Source organism: Podarcis raffonei, chromosome 2 (assembly GCF_027172205.1).
Source record: "Podarcis raffonei isolate rPodRaf1 chromosome 2, rPodRaf1.pri, whole genome shotgun sequence".
NCBI classification, from domain to species: domain Eukaryota; kingdom Metazoa; phylum Chordata; class Lepidosauria; order Squamata; family Lacertidae; genus Podarcis; species Podarcis raffonei.
In genome coordinates this window covers 101,155,183-101,181,981 of record NC_070603.1, presented here as the reverse complement: position 1 = coordinate 101,181,981, position 26,799 = coordinate 101,155,183, and the positions used below count along the sequence as shown (strand labels likewise).

At 42.0% G+C, this 26,799-nt stretch overlaps 1 protein-coding gene and 1 long non-coding RNA gene across 11 annotated transcripts in view; one reads left to right on the top strand and one right to left on the bottom strand.

The window, feature by feature from the left end:
* The window catches only part of ADAMTS9 (ADAM metallopeptidase with thrombospondin type 1 motif 9), a 139,195-nt gene that overhangs the window by 18,959 nt on the left and 93,437 nt on the right, over positions 1 to 26,799 (bottom strand). For 7 of the 8 annotated variants that reach the window (XR_008329108.1, XM_053378299.1, XM_053378300.1 and 4 more), the window contains 2 exons: positions 16,984 to 17,151; positions 6,012 to 6,185 (listed from right to left, as the gene is read on the bottom strand). Coding sequence is in view for 7 of the 8 variants with exons in the window: in XM_053378299.1 (XP_053234274.1) it covers positions 6,012 to 6,185; positions 16,984 to 17,151 (342 nt within the window). In the remaining variant the exon portion in view is untranslated. The remainder of the gene's footprint in view (positions 1 to 6,011; positions 6,186 to 16,983; positions 17,152 to 26,799) is intronic. The other variant, XM_053378297.1, reaches the window with a different exon arrangement.
* Positions 421 to 20,525, top strand: LOC128408495 (uncharacterized). 3 transcript variants are annotated; one of them, XR_008329109.1, is made up of 4 exons: positions 421 to 670; positions 6,037 to 6,202; positions 14,135 to 14,213; positions 19,606 to 20,525. It is a non-coding gene; the product is annotated as an uncharacterized LOC128408495 (long non-coding RNA). The 3 variants fall into 3 exon arrangements; XR_008329111.1 differs by lacking the exons at positions 14,135 to 14,213; positions 19,606 to 20,525 and adding an exon at positions 10,282 to 11,191 and having other exon boundaries at positions 423 to 670; XR_008329110.1 differs by lacking the exon at positions 14,135 to 14,213 and having other exon boundaries at positions 424 to 670.

Below are 26,799 nucleotides of genomic sequence, written 5' to 3'. Positions count from 1 at the left end.
TGAACCAGTCAGGGATGGAGGTTCACATGCAGGCCTTAATGAGGTTGTAACCTTGTTTCCAACAGGCTTTTCGTGTCAGTCTGGATTTACTACCAGATGGCTTAATTCAGCCTGCACCTCATCCCTCAATAAATAACATGAAAACTAGTTCTATGGCAGACAAGGTGCCGTTTTTGGCAGTTTATCAGTTTGAAAAAGAGGGGGTTGCGGGTTAGAAGTGGTGTGAGGGGTGCAGGACTGCTGGAAAAAAGATATCCGAAGGACCAAGTGTTTAATGTGTGCAAGATCTGGACTGTCATTCATGATTTCTTATGAGGAAGATGTCAGGGATTTAAAGGTTGGTGGGTTGTTGTTTTTTAAGCATTCCTTGAAGTCTGTTCTGTCACATGGTAGAGATTTACAGAGCACAGACGCACACACACACGCTCACACAAAACCAGCACATGGGGAGCCTGGAAAGCGTTAGAAAACCAGCGTGACCCATCAAACATTCACCTCCCACAAAAAGGGCCGGCAGTGGGAGTGGGGGAGGGGTCCCTAATGCTTTCCAGTTGTGTAGAAGTTATAACAAAATTTGCGAGAAACAGACAGAGGGAGAAAGAAAGAAGAGAGTGAGGGACTGGGGAGAGAAAGGAGCAGTTGCTTTGGGAACAAAGTTACTCCGATTTGGGTAAGTTCCGCCAGTGCATGCTATTTGGTGATCTTTAAATGTGCTACCTGGATCTGTTTCAATGTGTTCTGTTCACACTGCGCTTCCTACAATCTTCCACACCATCTTTTTACAAGCAGTTCTGCAGGAGACAACAGTTCAAGGCTGAGTCCTCCTTTGTTTCTTGCTTACAGAAAGGACTAGGCTGTGAGCCATTGTAGTGAAGCTCAAGCCACAACATTTTTACACCACTTGAAGTAAGTGTTTCCTTGGAGCTTCTATTGATCCTCACTTGTCACTGCACAGGATTGGAGTATCTCTGGACCTTAAGACAGCAGCAGAATGTCAGAATGTGTATCTTTTCTATATATAAAAACCATCCCCGGGGCCCACAATTGATGTGGAAGTTAGCTGAGGGTAAGAAAATCTGCCATGTATGCTGTTAATGCAACATTTTGTGGGAATTCGAGGTCAAGCAAATCTGAAGGAGAGCTGTTGACTTCACCTTGAACATTCTCTCTGCTCTCTGAGGAAAGTTTGTTCCTTCAGAATCTGAAGAACTGGGAATTGTTTTTTATTCTTCCTTTCTCTCCCAAGTAAAGGGGGAGGAAGAAAGGGTTTTATGCAACGGTGAATGTGCTAGAAGGAAATATATACTGAACATGGAATTCAACAACCTGAGCAGACCATGCCAGCTGCCAGTTAATGCAAAAGCACCCTCATGGTGCTAACATTTTACACACACAATATACTGTATATGTATTTGTGTGTTAAGCAAACAATCCTTCAGACTCACTTACAACTTTATTCTGTGTTTGCGTAACTCAGGTATGTATTACAAATGTATACTTTTAATCTGTTAAGAGCTACACACCTTTTCAAACAAATACCACTATACACCCACAATGTACCCTCTCTCACACACTGTCTCCTCTCCTTTTCAGGCTGTTTGATTTTAATTTTTTTTTTAAAAAAAATTATGTTTCTTGCTTTCCTTTTCTCATACATGCCTCATAATCCCACAAGCATTTGATCTACCTGTCTAGAAAATGTTTACGAAACAAAGGAATGGGAAGACAAGACAGGGGCAAGAAGGAGAGTTCTCTATTTATACAAGCTAGCAGAGGTTTCTTTTTGCTTTTGCTTTCTTTTACTAATCTGCTGTGAAATCTTGACTGTGTAAGGCAAGATTAACAAATGCCGGCTGCTATAAAGCCACAGACACCCAGAACTTTCTGGTACATCCCTTTTCTTTGCTTCTGAATAATGACAAGTTATTCTCCACCTTATAACCTTTTCCATAATCAGATCCATTTTTAGCAGGCTCTGGAGAAACATTTTTAAAAGCACCACAACAAAACTTTTAAGGCAGACATTTGTTTTTAGATTCATTTATAACCACATGTGTCAGCACATGTGCTGGTACATCACTGTTTTGTACTAGATGGTGCGTATTCACATAGAAAGATGCCTGACCCTGTTTGCAAAAGATGAGCTACAGGTGAATTCTCCAGGTGAATTCCAAGCACTTGAATACATCAGGATATGCTCAGACACAAGTGAATAGACCAAGGTTGCATTCACACAGCAGCTTATTCCATTTCCCCCATTATATCTGAGCTTTCATACCACACAAAAACCACTTCTGAAAATATAGTGGAGTAAATAGAGCATATTTAGTGCTCATTTATGTGGGGGTTTTTTTTGGCAAACAGGTGTCTTTCTGGATCAAGTAAAAGGGAAATAAGCACTAAATTTGTGCCACATTCTGCTGTATTTCTGCAAGTGGCTTTTATGTTATTTGAAAGCTGAACAATAATGCAGAAAATTAGGGAAACTTTGAATAAACTGTCATGTGAATGTAGCTTAAGTTCCAGCAAACACTGGATTCAAAAGGGCCAGCCTGTCATGAACGATTTGGGGATCTAAGTAGTCATTTCTAGAGCTGGTTGACTGCCCAGAACCATGCCTCCAGTCACCCAGTGCGAGACACACTCAAAGAGAATGACCATTTCTAGATTCTGCCCAGACACATCCAGATGTATCCTAGGTTTAGCATATATCGGAAATATATACACTATTGCCTTTTCCTAATATGTTGTTCTCCAGATGTTTTAGATTACAATTCCTATCAGCTCCAGCCAGTGTGGCCCCTGGCCAGTGCGGATGGGAGATGTGGACCAAAATATCTGGCATTACGACCAGAAATTCATAGAAGACTGGAGTAAATTTACGGATTATTTGAAAAGTATCTGTGAAGACCAGATGACGTTTGTAGGTTTACAAGAAGTTCTGTGAGGAGTATTATTGGAAGTATTGCAAAAATAGATAAAGGAAAGGATAAATTGTTAAGAGATTTAAAGGCAATATAAAGTTAAGAAATGTATAAGAAGTGGACAAAATGGTGGATTATCAGAGGTGCTGATGGAAGTCTAAAAAGATTGTATAAGTGATAAGTTTCGTGGTACATTTTATAATTTATATGTTAAAATCAATAAAAAATATTATTTTTTAAAAAACAAAATACCTGGCATTACAATAGCTATTCACTACCAATGGGGACAGTATTGAAATCTGTTTCTAGAATAGCAAAATTTAAAACAAAGTAATTGTATTCAAAGGAAGGTGATCTTACATTTAAAATTATTTAAAGAGGCGCGTTTTTTTAATAGAACAAACTTGCTTTCTTCAATTATCCTGTATCAGCTCAGTAGATTATACTGATGAAAAGAACAACAAACCTGGTAATCATATGCCATGCATAGTGGTAATTAAATCTGCTTATGCCGTCCACTTCTTATGTGGGATAGATCAAACACTTCTCATTTAAAAAGCTCTGCCTTTTACCTTCTGAAAATTAAGCTTCCTGCTTTAATTAACAAACCAAGTCACCAGCATTAATAGGTTTGTGAACATGTCCTGGTGTTTCCTTAAGAGCTTAATGCTTCGCGTTTGCCTGAACTAACATTCCGATGATCCAGCCGACTCTTGCCCACAGCAGCACGTCTACTCTATGCCTGCTTGCCAAATGAAAAACGCTAATGCAGGATTTAGCTAGCACAGCAGAACCGATAAACTTTCTTACTGCACGCTAGGTCCAACAGGTGTGTGTCAGTGCTTCTGTAATAAATCTGCCACATGCGTTCCTACTGGCTCGTGCTGTAGCACTGAACACTTGGTAAGCATTAAAAAGGGGGTATTTTGCAAAGCATGGGCTCATTTTCCATAGCGTATCTCCAGACTTGGTCATGTAGAAAGCATAAACAAGGTTTCTAGAGAAAGGAGAAAGCCACCACACTGGTGCGGGAACTCGGAGTGAGATCTTATTATACCTATAGGTAAAGGTAAAGGGACCCCTAACCATTAGGTCCAGTCGTGGCCGACTCTGGGGTTGCGGCGCTTATCTCGCTTTATTGGCCAAGGGAGCCGGTGTACAGCTTCCAGGTCATGTGGCCAGCATGACTAAGCCGCTTCTGGCGAACCAGAGCAGCGCACGGAAACGCCGTTTACCTTCCCGCTGGAGCGGTACCTATTTATCTACTTGCACTTTTGACATGCTTTCGAACTGCTAGGTTGGCAGGAGCAGGGACCGAGCAACGGAAGCTCACCCAGTCGCGGGGATTCGAACCGCTGACCTTCTGATCGGCAAGTCCTAGGCTCTGTAGTTTAACCCACAACGCCACCTGCGTCCATTATTATACATATAGTTACTGGCTAATCTGTTCAGTGCTACTTATTTTTGTCTTTTTGTACCCCATTTGTTCTTTGGGGATCTCAGTGTCCCCCCTCCCACTCAGGGATTCAACATTTGTAATGACCTAATACACAAAGCATGGTGACAGTGTGTTTTTAACCGGCCAACTATCCCATCATCTCTCTGTGCCGTCTAACTCCCCACAAAGAGAAATGTGATGGCGAAGAGTATCAGGAACGCCTTTGCTCTGATTCAATGTTAGAATAGTCCCGCCACATTACAGTCTACTTACATCTGGAAACAATTAAATCACTTCAAAGAATATGGAACATATTGGCTAATAAAAACAAATTTGATCCATTTCCACATGCTAAATTACTCCGTGGGGAAACTGCACAACAAGAATTGCAAAAATAGATGGTGATATGGGAAAACTGGATGGAAGCAGGTGTATTGACATTGGACCAACTGATATAGATAGGGAAGGTGAATTTCAGATGCAACCCAATGGAAATATCTTCAATTACAACATCTTCTAACAAGTGTGTTTGGGCCGTCCGCCCTTTCAGCTTCCGAGATATCTGAGATTTTGGAGCAATTGGACAACTCATTCAAAAATAAAAAGCCAGCAATTACCTTTTACAGGTATCTATTAACAACACACAAGTTCAATATGCAGACTATAAGAGGTGATTGGAATAAAGAATTGGACCTTACATTATTACCCAGCCAGTGGGAAAATGTATTAGCTTCAATACCTAAGGTGTCATTAGATTTTAAATTAAGATCAATACAACAGAAAACAATATTTAGAGTTTATTGGACTCCTGAATGGTTGTATAAAAAAGGATTAGCTAAGATAGCTCAGTGTTGGAGATGTGGTAAGGACAATGCCACTCTGAAACACATGTTTGTACAGTGTTCTTTACTTAACAAGTTTGGGGAGAATGTGCTGGACTGTGTAACTATGACTAGGCAGAAAAAGTTAAATCTTTCAGAGGAGAATATTTTTATGGAAATGATCAATGGCACAACGGAAAATGTAGTAGGCTATTAGCGTTTACATAAACACTAGGACAATAACACTATACTGTACCAATTTATACAAGAATATATGGGAAGATCCGGGACGCGGGTAGCGCTGTGGTCTAAACCACAGAGCCTAGGGCTTGCCGATCAGAAGGTCGGCGGTTTGAATCCCCGCGACGGGGTGAGCTCCCATTGCTCGGTCCCTGCTCCTGCCAACCTAGCAGTTTGAAAGCACATCAAAGTGCAAGCAGATAAATAGGTACCGCTCCGGCAGGAAGGTAAACGGCGTTTCCGTGTGCTGCTCTGGTTCACCAGAAGCAGCTTAGTCATGCTGGGCACATGACCCGGCAGCTGTACGCTGGCTCCCTCGGCCAATAAAGCGAGATGAGCGCTGCAACCCCAGAGTCGTCTGCGACTGGACCTAACGGTCAGGGGTCCCTTTACCTTTATATGGTAATACAGCATACTGCCCCCCCTATATTTTCGCTTTTATATGTATCTTTGTTGTTGTTGTTTTTCTCCTTCTCACTTTTCCTTCTCCCCCCCCCCGTATCACTCTATTTCTTTTAGCTGAAATCACCTTAATAATAAATAAATATTAAAGGCAAAGCGTAATGAATAAATAAACAGTCTACTTACATCTTGCCAATCCTCTGTTTTCCAGCTGTAAGAGGCACATCCCGCCATTTGGCATTCTTGTTCAGAAGCTGGCCTGCTGGCCTGACTGCATTCGGTGTCGCTAGCTGTTTTGTGAGTACCAAGGTGGCAGACAACGCTTCTCTGCTGAACTCCTCTCCCACAGGACACTGAGCACTGAAGAGGCACAAAAAGTAAGGCTCAATCGTTTTGCCTATTTTCACACCCAGTCTCTCTTCAACATTGAAAGTTTTTAGTTCAGATTTTTTTTTTAAAAAAAAGTTGTGAGGTCTCCTCAAGGCAACCTGTTCATTGAACGTTCACTCTGATTTGTTTTCACAAGTTTGTGTGAAGGTTACACAACCCCTACTCTGTATTGAGCTTTTATTATGATTCGCTTGTGTGGAGGTTATATGATCAGTGCCGGATTTACGTATAAGCTAAACAAGCTATAGCTCAGGGCCCCACTCTCTTGGGGGCCCCAAAAAAATTTAAAGGGAAAAAAACCTGGATGTACATTTCCAAAATATAAGGAAAAAAAAAACAAATAAAATAAAACCTACCTACAGCAACAGTGTTTAGTGTTGTGTAGGCTCCTATGATGTAAGTAATGGGCCCTGCCTGCTAGCCTGCTGCCTGAAATATCACTGGTTTGCTCATTTCTATATATAGGGTGCCTACATTCTGCATGGACTGGTTGCAGGGCAACATGTGCAAATGGCTTTAGATACCTATTGGGTCCATAAATTACCACATACTGTAGTATATATTCAACACAAAAAACAGTGACAATTTGTTGTTAACAAAGGACAGCTGGACATATAAAGTGCCCCATTACCTTCAGTAGCTTAGGGCCTCATCAAACCTAAATCTGGCCCTGTATATGATATTGCATAATGCAACTGTTACCCCACACTTTCCACTGCATTCCCCCCCCCCAGTGCTTTCCTTGTCACAAAGGCCTTTAAAAAAAGAAGAAGCACGTTTGTTGCGCCAGAGTGCCAATCACACTTGGACGTGAGCAGACTGAATCTCACCAGCGAAATAGCAACAGTCTGAATCCTAAGAAAGGTAGTTCCTATTGCTGTTTTGTAGGAAATGTTAAAATGCTACATGCCAGTGGTTTTCAGCAGGACTAGACCAAGACCCTTGTGGACCTGAGTGGTACCTCACTTCCACATATGCAGTATTTATTTAAAAATGTTTTCATGCTATCTTTAAAGATATAAACCATCTCAGGGCAGTGTATATAACATAAAGGTAAAGGGACCCCTGACCATTAGGTCCAGTCGTGGCTGACTCTGGGGTTGCGGCGCTCATCTCGCTTTATTGGCCAAGGGAGCCGGCGTACAGCTTCCGGGTCATGTGGCCAGCATGACTAAGCCGCTTCTGGTGAACCAGAGCAGCGCATGGAAACACCGTTTACCTTCCTGCCGGAGCGGTACCTGTGGTTTAACCCACAGCGCCACCCACATCCCTGTATATAGCATAAATGCATGTAAATTCTTATGCTGTGTTGATAACTGATATGACTGAAGTAATCTCAGTTGTTTCACACCTTTTCCATTAGGGTAACACACTCAAAATCAGTGTGCATTACTTTCTACAGGACAGAGGGTAATAGCACATACACAAGATCACTTTTCCAACTCACCCACTGAAAGAAGAATATAACTGACAATAAAGCTACCGTTTAGTGCTGTCGAGAATCTGTTGACTGAGGCAGCCACCTCAATTCTGTATCACATTAGGGCCAGCCAAGCTTTTAAGCCACCGAATTCATCTTTTTGTAATGAAACATGTTGCAGGGCCACAGGCCTTACAGAAACAAGAAGAAACATTTCCAGCTACGGGATTCTAGCAGAATTACTCAGTGTACAGCTACATGTACAGAACTCCTTCTGCAAACGTTTTTCTTCTTCCATTGTGTGAGGTAAATGACAGATCACAGTCACATAGAGAAGACCTGTGTGAAATTATCAACTTATTGAATGTCACAACTGGCTCCAACAGCTCCATAGAAAAATGAAGAATGGAGCTGATCTAGAAAATTGCAAGGGTGGCAAAAGGTGGCACTTGCAGATAAACAAAGCAGAGAGGCAGGAAGGTTGCCATTGTTGAAAACTATGGAGTAACAGGACCATTATCAGGTTGCTGGATATGTCCCTCTTACCACATCATGCTACAAGCTTCCCCACAGCTACTAAAGCAGACTTCAAGTGTATGTCTAATTCCATAGCTAACTATCTTTCCACTTTATTCCCCCCCCCCATCCTAATTTGCTATTGCTTTTGGAATTATTTTAACATATTCAGTCTAAAGCAAATCCTAATGAAGGTTAGGAAAAATAGTTCCATTTGTCTTTGTTTTTAGAAGATTCATTAAAATCATATAAAGCAATAATAATGTCTGGAGTACGTGAACAATCTTCTATTTGTGAGTCAGTCTCACTGAGCTCACTTATTCACAGAGAATTTGTTACCAACGACATACTGATAGTACTCCAGTCCAATCCTACACATTGTTTATGAAGGAAAAATGGGGGGTTTGGGGCCCGTTTCAGACTGACTGCACAGTCAGGCTTTAGATTTGGGAAACCCATTCCTTCATTTACACGGAAGTAAGTCCCACAATTCAACTGGACTTTCTTCCTGGCAAGTATACATGGAATTGCTGCCTGAATATGGCAGATGGATGAGATATTATTGCTCATTAAAAGTAAAGGTAAAGGACCCCTGACAGATAAGTCCAGTCATGAACAACTCTGGGGTTGCGGCGCTCATCTCGCTTTACTAGCCAAGGGAGATGGTTTTGTCCGCAGACAGTTTTTCCGGGTCATGTGGACAGCATGACTAAGCCACTTCTGGCGAAACCAGAGCAGCACACGGAAATGCCGTTTACCTTCCCACCGGAGCAGTACCTATTTATCTACTTGCACTTTGATGTGCTTTCGAACTGCTAGGTTGGCAGGAACTGGGACCGAACAACGGGAGCTCACCCCGTCGCAGGGATTCGAACCGCCAACCTTCCGATTGGCAAGCCCTGGGCTCAGTGGTTTAGACCACAGTGCCACCCGTGTCCCTTTTTTGCACATTAGTAGATCCTGAAAGGCAGTTTGAGTGTGTGCAGAAGAGGATAATTAATTTTACCAAGAAAAAAGTTTAAAAGTCAAGAAGGTTTGTAGCTAAAACACAGATATTATGGCTGACATTTAGCATTTTTGAAAATTGGCTTTTGCTAATAATGCAAGGACCATTAAGCAACACTTTAGAATCCAGTAATGTAATATCTTTAAGTTTCCTTGAACTTATAAGATACTTGAAATACAGAGATCATGAATAACATTTGCAAGTATTAGTTTAACAAGTTTTAGAGCACTTGTTAATATAAGAGTTATTAAAAACAACTTTATAAACCCAATAATGTTGTATCTATCAAAGCAAAATGTCCTTGAATTCAACACAAATTATCATTTTCCTGCAAATAACAATTTCATATCATTTTCTTACATTTACAGCTAGTTGTCAATTACAATGCGCCCCCTGGCAAATCACCATTCTTTATTGAGTAAACAACTTTAAAAAGGGCTTCTTCAGTGTTGCACGCTTTAGTGTTGGTATGCCCTGTAAAGTGAAGAGACCCAAAGAGCAAATGGACTTCAGACATATTTTTTTTTTGGGGGGGGGGTTATAAACAGTTATGAAAGGCTAGTTTTATAAGTTGAAAAAGGGAGCACAATGCAGCTTTATCTGTTCTTCTTTGGCGATCACTCGTAGCCGGGTAAGATTATCTTCCATAAATATGGTTTTAACAATGATTCCATAAGTGACTGTGGAGGCCAATTCTGGATCCACACGTCCTTCCACAGTGGGGACATTGGTTTCCGGGCAGGAGTTGATCACAGTGTGGTTTTGCCAAACGTGCCTTCCTCTTAGCACATTTCTCCCTTGCGTCTTGCGTTTGAGTGTCTTCAAAGCCCATGACACCTTTGGTAAAGGTGGTTCTCCAATTGGAGTGCTTTTTTAGGATCCACTCTGCTCACCCCCAAAAGGGGGAGGGGCTAGAAAAGGTGCCCTAAACATAGTCTGCCTCCCTTTCCCCCTGACTGGATTACTGCGCCCAGTGGGGTCACCACCCGGCGGTCATAAAACACAGTTGAACTTTGGAACATGGAATATACGGACTTTGTCGGATAATACAGATAACGAGTGTTCTGAACAGAGAACTGCCTTCATTGCAAGAGAGCTGCGATGTTTTAACATCGATATTGCAGCACTTCAAGAGACTCAAAGAGCAGGCGAGGGACAACCGAAGGAAGAAAAAGGAGGCTACACATTCTTCTGGAAAGGTCTATCTGAACAAGAACGTCGAATACATGGGGTAGGCTTCGCTCTCAAAAACGATCTTGTGAAGCTCCTGTCAGAAGTCCCTACCAGCATTAATGAGCGACTCTCAACCCTTGGAATAGCAATCAAACTTTGGAACATGGAATATACAGAATTTTTCGGATAACACAGATAACGAGTGTCCTGAACGCAGAACTGCCATTATTGCAAGAGAGCTGAGATGTTTTAACATTGATATTGCAGCACTTCAAGAGACTCAAAGAGCAGGCGAGGGACAACCAAAGGAAGAAAAAGGAGGCTACACATTCTTCTGGAAAGATCTATCTGAACAAGAACGTCAAGTACATGGGGTAGGCTTCGCTATCAAAAATGTGAAGCTCCTGTCAGAAGTCCCTACCAGCATTAATGAGCGACTCTCAACCCTTGGAATAACACTCACCAAAAACCAGCAGGCTACTATTATAAGCCCTTATGCACCAACACTGGATGCCGATGAAGACATTGAAGAAAAATTTTACTCTCAGCTGGATACTGTCCTATCAGAGACGCCTAAGGAAGGTAAAATCATCCTCCTTGGTGATTTTAATGCAAAAGTTGGGCGAGATTTTGATCTGTGGCCTGGGACTATTGGGAAAGAAGGAATTGGCAACAGCAACCAGAACGGAATCTTACTTTTGACAATATGTGCAGTGCACTTCCCTTTGACCTTGCCGCCTTCGGTAACCCTGCTGGGAGTACGAGATTCCCGATGGCTTCGCTCACAAGGGTCATAGGAACGTGCAAGCCCACTCACCATGACAAGGTGAGGATCCAGCGAGCGAGAGCTTGATCTGTACCCAAATGCTTCCCATGTGGTGTGGTGCTTTGCATTGTGATTAATAACACTGCTTATCCTCTGCAATCCTTATGTAATAGTGGAATAGCAGAATCGCAGTCAGAGGAATCTATACGAAACTGTTCCCTTTAATGTATTTCAAAAAGGAGTTTATCCCTTGTTTCTCATACTTAAGGGCGTTCATTTTCAGGAATTCTGTGATAATATAGAAGACTGAAACAAAATGAGTTAAGCTAAATTGAACTGGAGAACTTCTCCCTATTAGTAATGAGTCAATATCCTAGAAAGGTAGTAATAGCTCCTTAGAGGCAGATGTTAGTAGTACTTATCATGTATACAGCGAAAACAATCTTGCTGTTCAGATCTCAATGTACATAACTGATATTTGTGAGATCTGTCACAATTTGAGCAAATAACTACTTTACCTGAAAGAAGAAAACGCAATACGGCATTGCCCTTAGTATTTACCTGGTAGAAATCAGTATTGTAAAAAATGTTGCTTTGCCCTTTTAAAAAACAAACAAACAAAACTTAATCAAAAATGTGCTTTACCCCTAATTAAAAAAAAATGTTGACAGATGAGTCAGGATATTATGCCATAATTAAACCATGGCTTAATATCATGGGTCAGTTTAGCTAACACCAGCTGTTGTGGACTATAACTCCCATTATCTTGATGGGAGTTGTAGTGAAATACAGCTGGATGGCACCATGCCAGCTCCTTCTGTCGTAGGTTACTAGCAGTAATTTCTGGGTTCTCGCGTAACAGGAAGCTGTGGTTAACAGTGGTTTAGGAACTCAGTCACTGGGCAAAGCAAAGCATCAGGGAATGGTTGTACCTCTCATTTACATAATGGCTTAGGAAACCAGGATGGGATCCTGGAAAGTCACTCATTGTCCTGATAATTATTTGCCACTTCCAGGATGAGAAGCCGCCTGCCTCTGTGTACCAGCCACCAGGGAACCAAAGCAGTCCTGTTTGTGGGCTTTCCATAAGTCATCTGGCTGGTGACTGTGATATACAACTCAGGGCATGCAGTTTATGCATATCCTGACTTATGAAGCCCAAGATATGATTGTGCAAACTAGGCCACAGTGACCCTTCAAGAAAATTTGTTGCTGACCAAAACCACAGAGAGTGAGAACTTGAGTCATGCATAACTCATGGTCGTGAGTTTTTGCCTGTTTCTCCCCTTCTCCCATAGGCTGACAATTCTGGAAACCTACGGGGCAAATCATACTTTCTGCAGGCATTTCCCCCTCCAATAATAATAATAATAATAATAATAATAATAAATAAATAAATAAATAAATAAATAAATAAATAAATAATTTATATCCCGCCCTCCCCAGCTGAAGCCGGGCTCAGGGAGGCTAACAACAATCAAATAATCCAACATTCACCTCCAGGCACCTTAAAGAACACAACAAGGCTGCATATTTCCTTCCCTGAGATTAAAGTGCAAGGCACCATCCACATCTTTTTTTCCTTATCTTACACCCAAGTTCCTTCCCCTTGACGTAAGAGGAGCCCACGAAACCTTGGGTGCACTGAAATCCCTTTTCTATGACGTCCAATGAAAATACTGTATGAAGAATACATTGCAGCAGCTAATAAATCCCTGCCCCCCCCCCCAAATGTCGGCATCTAGCAGAAAGAGCCATGACATTCCAACGAGGCATTATTCAAACCTCCTTGTACTCTAGCAAAGCTAGACAAAATGTGTCATGCACTGCATGGTGATGAATGATAGCCCTTTCTAGACCGACTATATAAGGAACTACTGTTGGAACACTGACAGCAGATTTCTAAAAGTTCTCTGTGGGTGTCATTAGATATATACTTGTAAATGAAAATAAAAACAAAAAAATCACTATCACCACAGCTTGATGTCCAGATGGCTTAAATTGGTACCACTCACTATACTAAGGTGACAGACATTTCGGTTTACACCATCTGAAGAACAAAGTCTAGATCTCAATGGCCTGTTCATGGGCTAACCATTAGCATACAGATTAGCTGTTTACCCCACTCCTTTCAATGGGTTGAAGCACAGGCAACCAGGCAGAGCATTGCAATCATAGCCTTTAATTGCCAAGTCACAACAGATTATCGCAGGCTATAAATCATACTATATCCTTATTAATTTGCGTCCTTTCTGAATTGGGCCCCAATCATCTGAGATAATACTTGGAAATTTCAGAACGTCTGTTTTTATATAAGTTCAAGCATCTGACAGGCCGTCGTGCGTCGGCTGGCATGCCTTCATTAGCCACAAAGATTGCTTTCAGGGCAAGATGTGATTTCAAAAGCAGAGGTGCAAAAAAGAAAAAAGAAAGAAAGAAAAGCCTGGGCCCAAAAATAGTATGGCAAACTCACTGCCTCTTAAAAAGGATGTTCCCACACTTACAAAGGCAGTTCTTCTCAATCTGCCAATAATCATATGAGTTCCACAGAGAGCTGTCTGCTTAAGTTAAAAGACCAGCGACAGAATGTTAAGCGGGTAACCAAATTATACATTTGACTAAAGCTGAACTAAAGCTGCCTGCCCCAAACCAGTGATGGGGAGTGACTCAACTCAGCAGCTTGGCTCTAGGGAAGCTGAAGACACCATGTTTGTGTGTATGCATTTGTGTTTTAGAAGTCCTTCCACGTTAAGATTCTCATGGTCTGTAGGCCCTCTGCCTATTTGCATTATGATTATTGGCAGGCTCTTGGGGTCCTGAAGGAGGAGAGAAATTACCTGCCTTCCTAGTCCAGCCAGAGAGATAGGAAGAAATATGGTTTGCATTTTAATGTGAACATACCTGATTTGCACATATCAGATCAATACGCAAATTGAAATTCAGCTGTCTTTCAAGATTCGCACTTCTCCGTTTTGGATGTGTATACCGTATTAGGAGAAACGTGCACTAAAATGCTGAGGAATTTTTTGTGTGTGCAGACTTTTCCTTTTAATAGCAAACTGATGCAGAAATGGCAAGGTTTGACAGCAAGCAAAAGCACTCCTGTCTGTACTGAAGGTAGGCGCAACACTTTCTCTCTGACACTGTTACTCTTCCCTTTGGGGCGGCCAACGATTTGTAAGGTAAGAAGCTGTGGCAGGTTGATGGCTGCCTGAAGAGTCTCACGTCTTCTCATCTGCCTTTGCGTGTCCTTCAACCATACCCCCTGCCCGCTCCTTGCACAACCTCATTTTATTCCCTCACCTTTCCCTCAGTTAGCCCCTGAAGCAACTGCTGAAGCACAGGCCCGGATATTTTGCATGGCCCAGGTTGCTTATGTATGACACCAGCCCTGACGGCAGCCCACAGTTGCTTAGCAACCGCAAGGGCCGATCTCCTCTACTTTTGTTTACAAAAGGAGCTGTACTGTATTAGCTGGAAGTATGCTAACTGGAATGGCCACAGCATAGATAAAAGCGAAGGTCTAGGACAGGAGGAGATCACTGATCCAGAGTGACAGGAATTTGACATATGATTTCTTACATCCTCCCTTCCTTCTCTCTTTCCGTTAACTAATGGAACCTTCCACAATAGGCTTTACAAGAGGGGTTGTGAAATGTATCCAAGGAAGGTATTAGCAGTGCAATTCTAATGCCCTTCGATGGGAGCTTACTTCTGAATATCATTATCATGTGGCCTAGGACCCACGTACCTACGGGACCCCTCTCCTGGTATGCCCTGCTGAGGACCTTAAGGTCCACAAATGACAACACTTTGGAGGTCCCAAGTCGCAAGGTGGTTAGATTGGTCTCAACTAGGGCCAGGGCATTTTCAGTACTGGCCCCGACTTGGTGGAACGCTCTGTCACAAGAGACTAGGGCCCTGTGGGACTTGACATCTTTCCGTAGGGCCTGCAAGATAGAGCTGTTCCCCCTGGTTTGGACTCAGTCTGACCCTTATGTTTCCCTCCCCTTACGGTTTTGATCTATGGGCTACTTTTAAAATGAGGCTGCATTTTAAATGGCATTTTAACCTGTATTTTAAATTGGTGGTTTTTTTTCGTATTCTGATTTTATTGTAATTTTACTGGTGTTAGCCGCCCTGAGCCCGGCTCTGGCCAAGGTATAAATAATAATCATCATCATCATCATCATCATCTCAGTTTGTGAGTTGTTGGAGAAGAGCTATAGTTCAGTGGTAGAGCATCTGCTTTGCATGCAGAACGTCCCAGGTTCAATTCCCAGTATCTCCAGGTGGGAGAGACTCTTTCCTGCAACCCTGGAGAGCTGTTGACAGCCAGTGTGGACAATGCTATGCTAGAAGGACAATGGTCTGAGTTGGGAGAAAGCAGTTTCCTATGTTTCCACAAAAGATTCAAAGGAACTTACAAAAATTAAAAATCCAACACAAAGTAAAATGTTGAAAACAGTATTAAGGGGGTCACACAATAAAGCACATCCGTCTATGTCCCCCCACGGACTCGACTACCAAATATCCCCCCAGTGTTAGAAACCAAGATATGAAAGCTAAGAGCTAAATGGAACCTTAATCCTAGGTTATGGGCACAGCAATGGAGTGTCTATGCACACTTTTTTAATAACAAGAATACAAAGCTGAAAATGAATGAACTAAAACATTATGTTCATTTTTCACGTGCTCTAGTCCTTCCCCTGCCCACCCCCCTAATTTTTTTAAGTCTTCCAGACCATCCAGTCTTCAGAGAGTGGATGGAAGTGGGGAGGCAGAAAAAGGTCCCCCTTTCCTTCCACTCTGCAGTTTTAATCTGAAATGTTAGGTGCAGTACTGCGCCCAGAGCTCAGAAACTGCTCACGTTAATGAAATTGCCTGTCGAAAATGCGCCTAGAACAATGGGAGTTTCGAACACTGATTCCCCCCCCCCCAAAAAAAAAATTCAACCGCTGCAGAAAATTAATACTCAAAAATGCCTGGAGAAATAAAAGACGATTGATGGGGGGACGACGACGACCAAGCAAACAAAATGCCAGCATTGGTCCAATGTTCCATAGACAGGGAACCACTACTGAAAAGCCTGACAAATATATATAGTACTGTAAAATACATTAAAAAGGCAAAATTCTATGTCAAGCTACAGAGGAAGGTTAAAGCTTGAATTTACACGCCACAGTGGAGGATTCCTACAGCCAACGTTAGATCCATCTGCCTTTGACTGTCCCATTTAGAGAAATTGGACTGAATGTGGCCATCTGCTGGGAAACCAAGGAAGATTTGCAAGCCAGGGGTACGCAGACATCTCTCATCCCATGCCTAAATGATGAACGTGTGGAGGGAGAGCAGGATCACACCCTTGGACTTTGTCTCTCAACTTCTGCTCGTTCAGTATTAGCGTGGAAATTTATGTGCACACAATTATTTTCACGTAAATGCTGAACATATGAGAAGTGGGAAGAGGGGCGGGGAGAGAGGGCAGGCATGATCCTGCTTCCCTCCATGTGTTAAATATATATGTTTGTGTGTGTGTGTAGGGTGGGAAGGGAAGTCTACATGCCCCTTCCATCTTGAACAATGACACCATATATCCAGGAGAGAAGCAGCTTTATTAATAAACTGGAAAATCCAATAAAATCCAGATCAACCCCCTTATCCATCAAGCTCAGTACTTTCAGGTGACAACTATACAAGGCCTCTTGCAGAGGTCAATCTCAGTTTTGTTACTTGGAGAGGGTGATAATTGAACTGGTGCCTTCTGAAGGCAATGCATGTGTCCTACCACTGAGCTATGATTCCCCTCCCTTAAAACAACCACAACACCCAGATGTTTATTAACAGCCATAGTTGTTGGCGCAAAAAGTAGGATGTCACACCTTACCTGTCCCCAGTCTCCTGTTTTCCACTTTGGGCACCTGCCACCTCTACACTTTCTTTGCACATTCGGTTTAGCCAGGTGTTTGCAAAGATTGTTTTCTAAATGTGTCCCATCCTTCGACAAGCAATAAACTTCTCGATACTTCTGCCCTCGTCCACAAGAGACAGAACACTGAAATGTAAAGGTAAAGACAAATATATCTTATACAGCTAGTTTTGCGGCCTTTCACATGTTTAGCGAAACATACAGCATAAGACTATTTGGGTGTTAAGTGAGCAAGGAAGTGGATTTCATGTCCCCCACTCAGAGAACTAGAGAGAACAGAGTACCCTGAGGCTGCTTAGCAATAATAATAAGGAATAGCTGTCACTCAACCTCTACCTCCCCAGGTCTCTCCCTATCAACCTTCCCATAAATACGGCACAGGTCATTATCCCAAAGCATAGCAAAGGAGAAGGACAGAGAAGTGGCAACTGAGGAGATTTGGTGAAAAAAACCCTACCTCTTCCACACTATATTTTCAGATCTTTTGTAGGCAGTGCTATTTTTCTAGAAAAAGAGGTCCTGGAACTCACCACGAACGCCTCCCTTGTTCTCTTATAATGGCAATGGCGCCTACCTGAGAGGTGCCAGAACTGAGTTCCGTCTGAAAAAAAGCCCTGGTTGTAGGTCTTTTTACCAAAATTACTGCTGTGAATATAAACATTTTGTGCCAAACTTAACGGGCATTTCGATATTCTCTAGAAAGTTCTGAAATGCAACATTTTTATTTTTATTTTAAATATCTAAGATTAGCAAAGGATCAATGATGAGGGAACACAACTGAACTGCATGGCTTTGTGAGTAGCTAGGACTAAGGAGTGACTCTGAAAAAAAGTTTGGTGAAGCAAAGATTGTTATTAGGGGAGCAAGAGTTTTGCTGTACATGTTAAGTGCAAACATAACATGAGAAAGAAGACTGAAATATACTGAGGAACGGTGGTGGTGGAGAGGGTAGGAAAAAATATTTGGGGCAAGTATCTGCCACCCCTCACTATCAGGGTGACAGGAATCAGTTCTTTACACTTCTATATTATGCTAGAAGTGGGGTGTTGGGGAGGCAGGAGCTCCAGAAGTCCAAATTTTGTTGTTGTTTAGTCGTTTAGTCGTGTCCGACTCTTCGTGATCCCATGGACCAGAGCAGGCCAGGCACTCCTGTCTTCCACTGCCTCCCGCAGTTTTGGTCAAACATGAAAAGCAATTGGACAGAACACAGGGAGGATTAACAGTGCAATCCTAACCATGTTCCTCCAAACATTGTCAATCATGTGTGACAGGCAGAAATGGGGGGCAACACATTTGCTCCCTGGCTTCTACTGCATTTCTAGTCTACACGCACTGGAGGGTGACTGCTGTGTAGGCTCCCTCTGCATTTTCTAAATCTTGTGGGGAAATCTACCTAACTAAGCTGGCTCCCCACTACAGATGATCACCTTCCATTTCATGGCAAACATTGGGAATGCAACTGATCCAGTGGGATAAGAATGTTTGCCCCCTTTTCCTCCTCCGTACCACGATTTACCCCAAAGCATGCTGGGAGACAGTGTTGAGGGTAGAAATGCCTAAGTCAGTCCTGTACAAATGTACCAGTTGACTTGCTAGCAATACTATGATAGACGCTTCTGCCAGCAGCCTCAGTGGTCACTGCTGCCTCCAGCAGTGATGGAGAAATGTGCCAGAAGCAGGAAGATTAGATGTTAACTGAGTGAGATGTATGAACTGAATGAAAAGTAAACAAGGAATTGATTCTGTGTTACTTAAGTATATCGTTTTGTTATACAAGCGGGCATCTTCGTGGAAACTGTAAAGATCTCCTGCAGTGGCAATTCAAAGGTGCTGGATTATATAAACAGTAAAGAGCTGCAGAACTTTGTTGGAAGTACAAATAGTCCTGAATAGCAGGTCATGGAATAAAATTAGTTGGATAACTAGCCTGACATATTTTGGCACATAATTTTCACCTTCTGTTTTGCAGAAACCTGTCTTTTAAGGACCGTAACAACAGAAGGAAGGACAACTACAAATATTTAATATTGAAAATGTTACTAGTGCTGCCTTTTAAAGTGTGGGTTCGTGGCTTGCTGCTGCTTGTTAATTACACGTGTATTTAACCAGAAGGGGTTCAGTATTTTTTACACTTTATGTAGCCAGCTCCAAAGAAGGCAAAGCGGGCACAACAGGACATTACAAGCCCAAGCAAAAAGCAAACCAGCAGGTGTGTTGGCTGCAAGCTTTGTAGTAAAGCAACAAATTTCAACCTCCTTCTGCAGGTTCATTGAACTTTTACAAATGTGACCACTTCTGGCATGTGGGCCCCTGAACCATTTTGATTTTAGATTAGTCTCCACCAAAAGATTTAGGAATCAAAAGGGGTCTGGAAGCACAACAAGAATTTAATATGACAGTTCCTTGCCGAACGGGCCTCTTACGCAGCATGACGCAGGGAGAGATTCAATTTCGATTTCTTCATTACATGTTAAACAAGTCATTACATGTTATATCACACACAATGTCAGCTTAATCCTTTAGCACAAACACATTCTGCGGTGATCTTTCGAAAGTAACACTCTCCTGTTTTCTTTTCAGAGCTGAATCGATGGAGGAGGATGCAGACCACTAACATCTAACAGGCCTCTCAGCTCTTCTTTTGATTTATAGAAGCCTCGTTCTGTGCAGGGCTTTAAATTGCAATTATGCGCGTGCCCCCAAGCATTAAGATTCCTGCATTGCAGGGGGTTGGACTAGATGACCCTTGGGGTCCCTTCCAACTCTACAATTCTTTGATTCTATACCCCCACCCACCCCTAAAGATTTAAGGTAGCTAGAAAGAGGTGGATACAGGAGTTGGGAGAATCCATCATTTTGTCTGGGGATTTAGGAAACCTTCAGATTATCTATTTATCACATTATTAACTGCACCTTAGCCACCTCTTATAATTACAATGCCATTACCGCCAACGCATTAAACATTTCCATTCACAAAAAAAACCTGGCAACTGCCCTTCACTGGCATATATTTCTGCTCCACGTGCTCACCCACTTTCCACAAGAAGCCCTGCCAAATTGCACGACAAAGTGATGTCATGACCTTCGGCTATAAGTATTGTAGGGTTGGCAGAGTAGCTCTCCTCTTGCTTTGCTCCCGGTCTAAATGCTCATTTGCTACTGGTGGGATGATATTAATAGGGCTCTGCTTCTGCAATGTGGAATTAACAGCAATTTGGATAAGGGATTATTGCACAAAACAGTTGCAGAAGCAGAAACACACATTGCAGATATTTTACTTGATATAAAGTTCATGTAACACAAAGGCGGGGAACTGGGAGAGGCCATCGCGGCCTGCGCTTCAAATGTAGCTCTCAGAAGACTTCCATCTAGCCTCTCCTCCTTGGCTTTTGTGCATCCAATTTTATCTGCTGGGACCCCATTCTACCTTGGGACCACAACAGGGGTTGGGGGAGGGTTAAAGCAGTGTTAAAAATTGAGATAGGAAAGCTAGGAGCTAAATGGCATGGAACGTCTATAGGCACACTTTTTTTAATAACAAGAATACAAAGCTGAAAATGAATGAACTGCAGCTAAAATATTATGTTCATTTTTCACACGGTCTAGTCCTTCCCCTGCCCACCCGCTAATATTCTTAAGAGCCTCTCTTCTCCAATCTTCAGAGAGTAGCTGGAAGTGGGGAGGCAGAAAAAGGTCCTCCTTTCCTTCCACTCTGCAGTTTTAATCTGAAATTTTAGGTCCAGAGCTCACGCTAATGAAATGCCCTGTCACAAAATGTGCCTAGGACAATGGGGGTTTTGAACACTGGTTTAAAGCCCTCTTGTTCTTCACACTATGGTCCACATCTGCACTGGACCCCTGCTTCCTACAATTTGCATTGCGGAGGGGAACTCCCATTGGAGAGAATGGAGGGTGTGCCTGCCCCCAGTAGTTTGCAAAGGGTTAAAGTCGTCCCACTACCATGCCAGGACCCTTTGAATTGGAGGTGTGGTTTTTTTGCAATGCAAATTTCAGGTGTGCTGTCAGGGATTATGAATCATCTGATGGATGGGTTGCATGTATGGCTAAGGGTGCAAATCACTGTGGGGCGGTCCTGCTCATTTTGACTGCAGCCTTACCCACCTGCTGGCATGCTGCCCCCAAAACATTACCCCCATGGGGATGTGCCCTAAGAGAAAAACAATTCCCCAACCCTGATCTGACTGTTTAACCTAAAGACAGGCCCAGATTTTTATTTTTATAAAATGTTCATACCATTTTCAACACAACATTATTTTCCTAATTATAAAAAGACAGACAACAAAACAGCACATACATTAAAAAAAGCAAAACTCAATTTTCTTTAAAAAAAAATTATGAGGGGAAGTGCCACCAGCAAAATCTTGCCTTCATACCTACCTATGGATCACTCCATAGCAATTAGCCCATTGTTCTGCTTGTGAACTATGTTTATTAATCTACGGAACCACAGAATAAATAATGAAATTAAAGCAAATAACATCAATAATAAGGAACTCAGTTATGCCACATCTACCACATACACATACAGGTGCCAGAGCCATAGTGGTGAAACCATGTTTTGAGTTCTCTATGCAGAGACTAGAAATTTCACCTATTTCCCCCACAATTTTTATTCTGGCATACTCATACACAGTGAGTTCCATCCTGACAGAAATGTATGAGCCACGTTCAGATACAGAAGGCAGTTGTAGAGTTCAGATTGCTAGAGCATGTGGTTGACTTTGCATGGGTCATACAAAGAGGCCAAACAATCTCCTCTTGATGTTATATTTTTCTTTCATGAACTTCTCATGTCACTGGCTGACTCTAAGTCCTGTTTTTACAGCTGCAAACTACACGTCCTGTTTGTAACTTCCATCTCTAACAATTCCACAGTGAGGCAAGATTTGACCCTGGGCTTCTTCAATACACAGAAAAGAAGAACAGAGCAATTGCCTCTCTGGTTATATCTGTTTGAACTGAAGGGTTTACAATCTCTTTCTGATACTCAACTGCCTTGCTCTAAGCTCTATGAACTTGAGAGAAAGGTTCTCTATCAATTTCATTTGAGGAACTCAAGTAAGTCACTCCACTGACCTCTTCCTTATGCCAGTTAGTTGGTATAGATATTAAAGGTCAATTTCAACTCTACTTACTCATGAAATATGAGTTGCAGAAATAACTTCTGAATGGCCATGACAAGTATATATGAAAATTAACATCCCCCAAGTGCCCCTGCCCTAGGAATATGTGGTAGAGACTTTGAAGAAGGAAAACAAAGCAAGCCAAACTCTCAACATCGATAGTGAGGATTAAATAAGTAGTAAGACAATTGTCAGCTGAATGTATTCGCACTGACAGCCAACTGTCTTAGAGTAAAGAAAATGAAGATCCAAATCTCTATAGAGCCTCAAAGCCGATACTAAAACAATATCACACAATCTAACTCGCCTATCAAAATTAATGTGGGTATAAAACAACTGCACAACACATTAAAAACTGAAAAATGCCATACAAATCATTAACTCACTTAAGAATCAACACACCTGCCATGGACAATTAATTTCAAATTAAGTTCAAAGTCAAATTCAAACATTCAAAGTAAAAAAAAAACCCCCAACCCCATTCAAGTTTTAAAGTGTGCCTTTTGAACAGTGATGACACAAACTTGTCCAATTGGAGTAGACAACCTCATTTACACTGTGCACTGAATTGTAAAATACATTATGAGCTGCAGAAAGCTATAACTCCTCTGCATGTTTTAGTAATTGTATGTTTTGCATATGGTATTATTATGATGGATGCAAAGCAACAGTGGTGCACATGCTGATTTCTTGATACTGTATTCCTATTCTGGAAATGATGACTCCAAAGAAGAGGAACATGAAAAAAATAATGACAGCAGAAGCTTTGGAATTCTGTGCTAAACAAGTTCTGGTTACTAAATTTATCAGATTAGGCACATTTACTTTTATCAAGTTAATATATATGTATTTGATTGTGAGATTTTTGTGGGTTCAGCAATGGTAGTATATGGTAATTGGTAGTTATTAGTAATTAGTATTAGTATTAGGTAATTAGTAATACTTGCTTTCCTTTTTTTAGTCATAGATTTAGGAATGGGCAAAATATAGAACAAAGCAGAGAGAGCAAGACTGAAGGACCCACAGAGGCATGGAAAGCTGTGATGAAAATTACAATATGGCAAGAGAAACACACACAAAACCCCAGACCCTTAAAACGATTTCATTTCTTAGGATTAAAACTGAACTCCAAATATTTCACGATCTTTTAAACCTGCAGGTCTACCAATGCAATCGGAGCTGTCATATGAACTATGAGATCACTGGAAGAGAAATATTTTGTGGTGGGACTGGTCTAAATATTACTCTCCACACACAAGTGCCTGACTGCAGAGGCCTGAATTATTCGATTTCCTCTTTGCAAATTGAACCAACTCTTTGCACAGCTGCTTTATGCAGAGGGCCTGCTTCTATGCTGGAGGCTCTGTGTGGTTGAGTGAAGAGTATCACGCTGATTCTCCACTGCACTATTTCATTGCCACTCTCAGCAAAATGCTATGAACTGAGTGGAGCTAAGTCTACAGGTATTCATTCAAGGTCATTTTCTTGTCATCAGAGTTAATTAAGACAGAGTAGTTATAGCCAGCATGGCCCCTTGGACAGATGAATTTTACATATGGATCTAAGAATTTCTTTTTTAATCTGTATTCATTTACAGCCTGGGGCAAGTCAGTGTAGTCCTCAGGCAACAACTCATAAAAATGTGCTAATTTCAATACCACAATCATTATTAATACCATTACTTTCTTTCCATTACAAGGTTCCCGTGATGATAAATGGGTAAGGATTGCAATGTACTGTAAATACTGTCAGAATGCTAATTAATACTATCAGCATCACCTCTGGATTTATATTCAAAATTACTACCCTGGTTTTGGATAACACAGAAAGGCTTGAAAAAAACAAAACAAAAAAACTTTAACTCATTAATAGTCTTAGCCTGCCCAGTCCTAAAGATTTAGCGAGTTTAACAGCATCACCTTATACATGCCTACTCAGAAGTATCCAACACTGAGTACAATGGAATTTACTCAGAGGTAAGTTCATATAGGCTGCAGCCTAAAACAAACATTGCAACAGAATAGGGGTGGCAAAACTTCTGGAGTTCTACAAGCCTGATTCTTATCCGAATGAGCGCTGTGGACCAAATTTGGAAGGTGGACAGCGCTGGCTGTCAATCACATAGTACATCACATATTTGCTGGTGGGTGGGGCAGCCCCTCGTGGGGTGTGTGTGTGTGTGTGTGTGTGTGTTCCTACTTGGGAGGGGTCCGTTGCCAACCTCACGTGCAGCAGACTGGGGAGCTCATCGAGCATAGTTCTGGCAAGCTACTTGCTTCCCCCCTCCTCACCACTTACACAGAGGGGAGAAAAAGCTATCTTTTGCAAGCATAAGCAGCCAAGTGGAGAAGCTTTGCTTGCTGCTGTTGCTTGTGAACACCCGGATGAAGGAAGCAGCATCACTCTCCCTTCTCTTTAGCTGATTTGGGGACGGGGTCCAGCTAAGAGATGAGTTTGGTTGTGCAGGAGAGCCCAGTGCTTAGCAGGATGGCTGTCCTATTGCATCAGCGGCTTCAAAGAGTGCTTTTGAGAAGCTCCTCAAAGCATCCCCCATGGTTGGGAGATGTCTTAAGACTGCTTCTCAGAAGCATTGTCTGAAGCAGCTTGTGTGCTCCTCCTGTGCAAGAACACAGGAGGCAGCAGGGGGAAGGTGGAAGAGACTCTTCTGCCACCTGGTTGCAACAGAAGCAAATGAGCTACTTCAAACAGTGCATCTGAGCAGGATTTAATCACTGACCATCAGCTGAGATTAAATCCTGTTGCCATGGCTGTGTGGTTCTGTTCCCTGCTGAGAGCAGGCATGCAGTCAAGTGCGGATTAAGCATTGTCGTCCTGCCCATCAGCTGATGTCTCCATGATGCCAGCTGATGGGCAGGAGGGTGTGGTTTGGCAGGAAAGGCCTGGCAGTCCAAGACTGGTCCGCAGAGCTGTGACAAGGTATAAGTGACAAGGTATGGATGCTGGACTCAAGCCAAATAGAGATCACAGCTCCAAAACCAGAAACTTAAATTAAACCTGGAATACTATAATGCTGGGGCATCAGTGTGACAGGTTCCCAGTTACCATTTACGGAGAGGGGGACAGGCGTTAATTTTAGTAGATAATTTATAGTATGTGCAGTAGTCAATTCGTGAAGCTGTCAATGCATGAATAATATGTGCCAGAAATTTGGTGGAGTTTAGCTGTCCTGTCAAGGCAATTAAAAATACGCATTCCTGGCCCTGCAAAATACAAGCTGGATCCAGGAACACTTCCAGTTGTTGGGCGCTAGAAGGAAGTCATGAGCAGCAGAATTCTGTTCTAAGTTAGTTTATATTCAAAAGCATGTTTGAACTATGCTAGTCTAATTTTTCCCTTAACTTCCCAAGGCAGCTTGTTATATTGCTATAGCTCTTTTGGTTAGAATCACAACCCTGTGAGACTTAAATCAGTTTTGATATACACCACATTTTTGCTTTTGCTCCTAAATGAGTTGCTATTTCCCTGGATATACTTCGTTCATTCACCAGTCATGTGGGCCCCATTCACAGGGTCTCTTTAGCAACCTCTGAAAACAAGGGAACAGTCACACAAATGCCAAATCAAGTTCTTCCATGTGCTTAAATTCATGTTGATGACATGGAAAGAGTGTTCACACATTTGACTTGCAAATTTAAAGAGCACTGCATTTTTCAGGTCTGCTATTTCCCCCCACATTTTTAACATTCACCTAGCTTTTGCAACCTATTTTTATTTTATTTTATTCAAAGGCATTTCTAATTCATTTCTAGATAGCCTTGTTTACTCCAGTCACTGCTCTTCACTTTACAAGCCCTATGCTTGGCACTTTGAAATGTGTCAATCACCTCGGCCACCTATCAAAATTGGTCCGAGGAGGTCGGAGAAATAAAGATTTGTTTCACCAGGCCAGAAAAAGGATCCCCACCGCTGTACCTTGAACACATAATTTTAGGCCAAGTTAACTATGGTGACAGATATTAAGTGATCTTTCTGCTACAACTGCGCTACTCCTAACATGAAGCCTGTGGTTGTATTCATGAGAAATTCAAAACCATGATTTTTGATGAGTCCCAACAAGCTCAAGAATAGTCTTGGGTTCATTTGCTTCCCTCTCCTCCTCCCGCATCACTGGAAAGAGGATTTTGATAGAATTCAGTTTCACCTTTAAAAAGTTTTGACTCAATATTGCATTCAAACAAAGCATCCTGGTTTAAATGCACAATGGTGTTTAACAAATCAGCTTTATAACATTATGCTGAGACCCCTTAAGAGTGAAGCTTCTGAAGGTCTTTTCACGTGAACTTCTTTCCCCTCCCAATAAAACAAAGCGACTTTTAAAAATTATGGAAAAGCTCTGCATACAGTGCTGCCTTAGAGATAATTTAACAAGCATTTTGACTGGAAGACCTGCATTTTGACCTTGGTTTTTAAAGATACGTGGGCAAAGCTGGCCTGAATTTTGAACACAAGTGGAACTGTATACAAAGGGCTGAGCCCAATGAACTCATTGAATGAGTGGAATAACTTCAGTTCATTCAATGGAACTTCCCCTTTCCTTCTTCCCCCTTCCAAATCTGCTCTGGGGACTGACTTCTCTGGCTGCAAACCAAGATTGGGATGTGTGTGAATA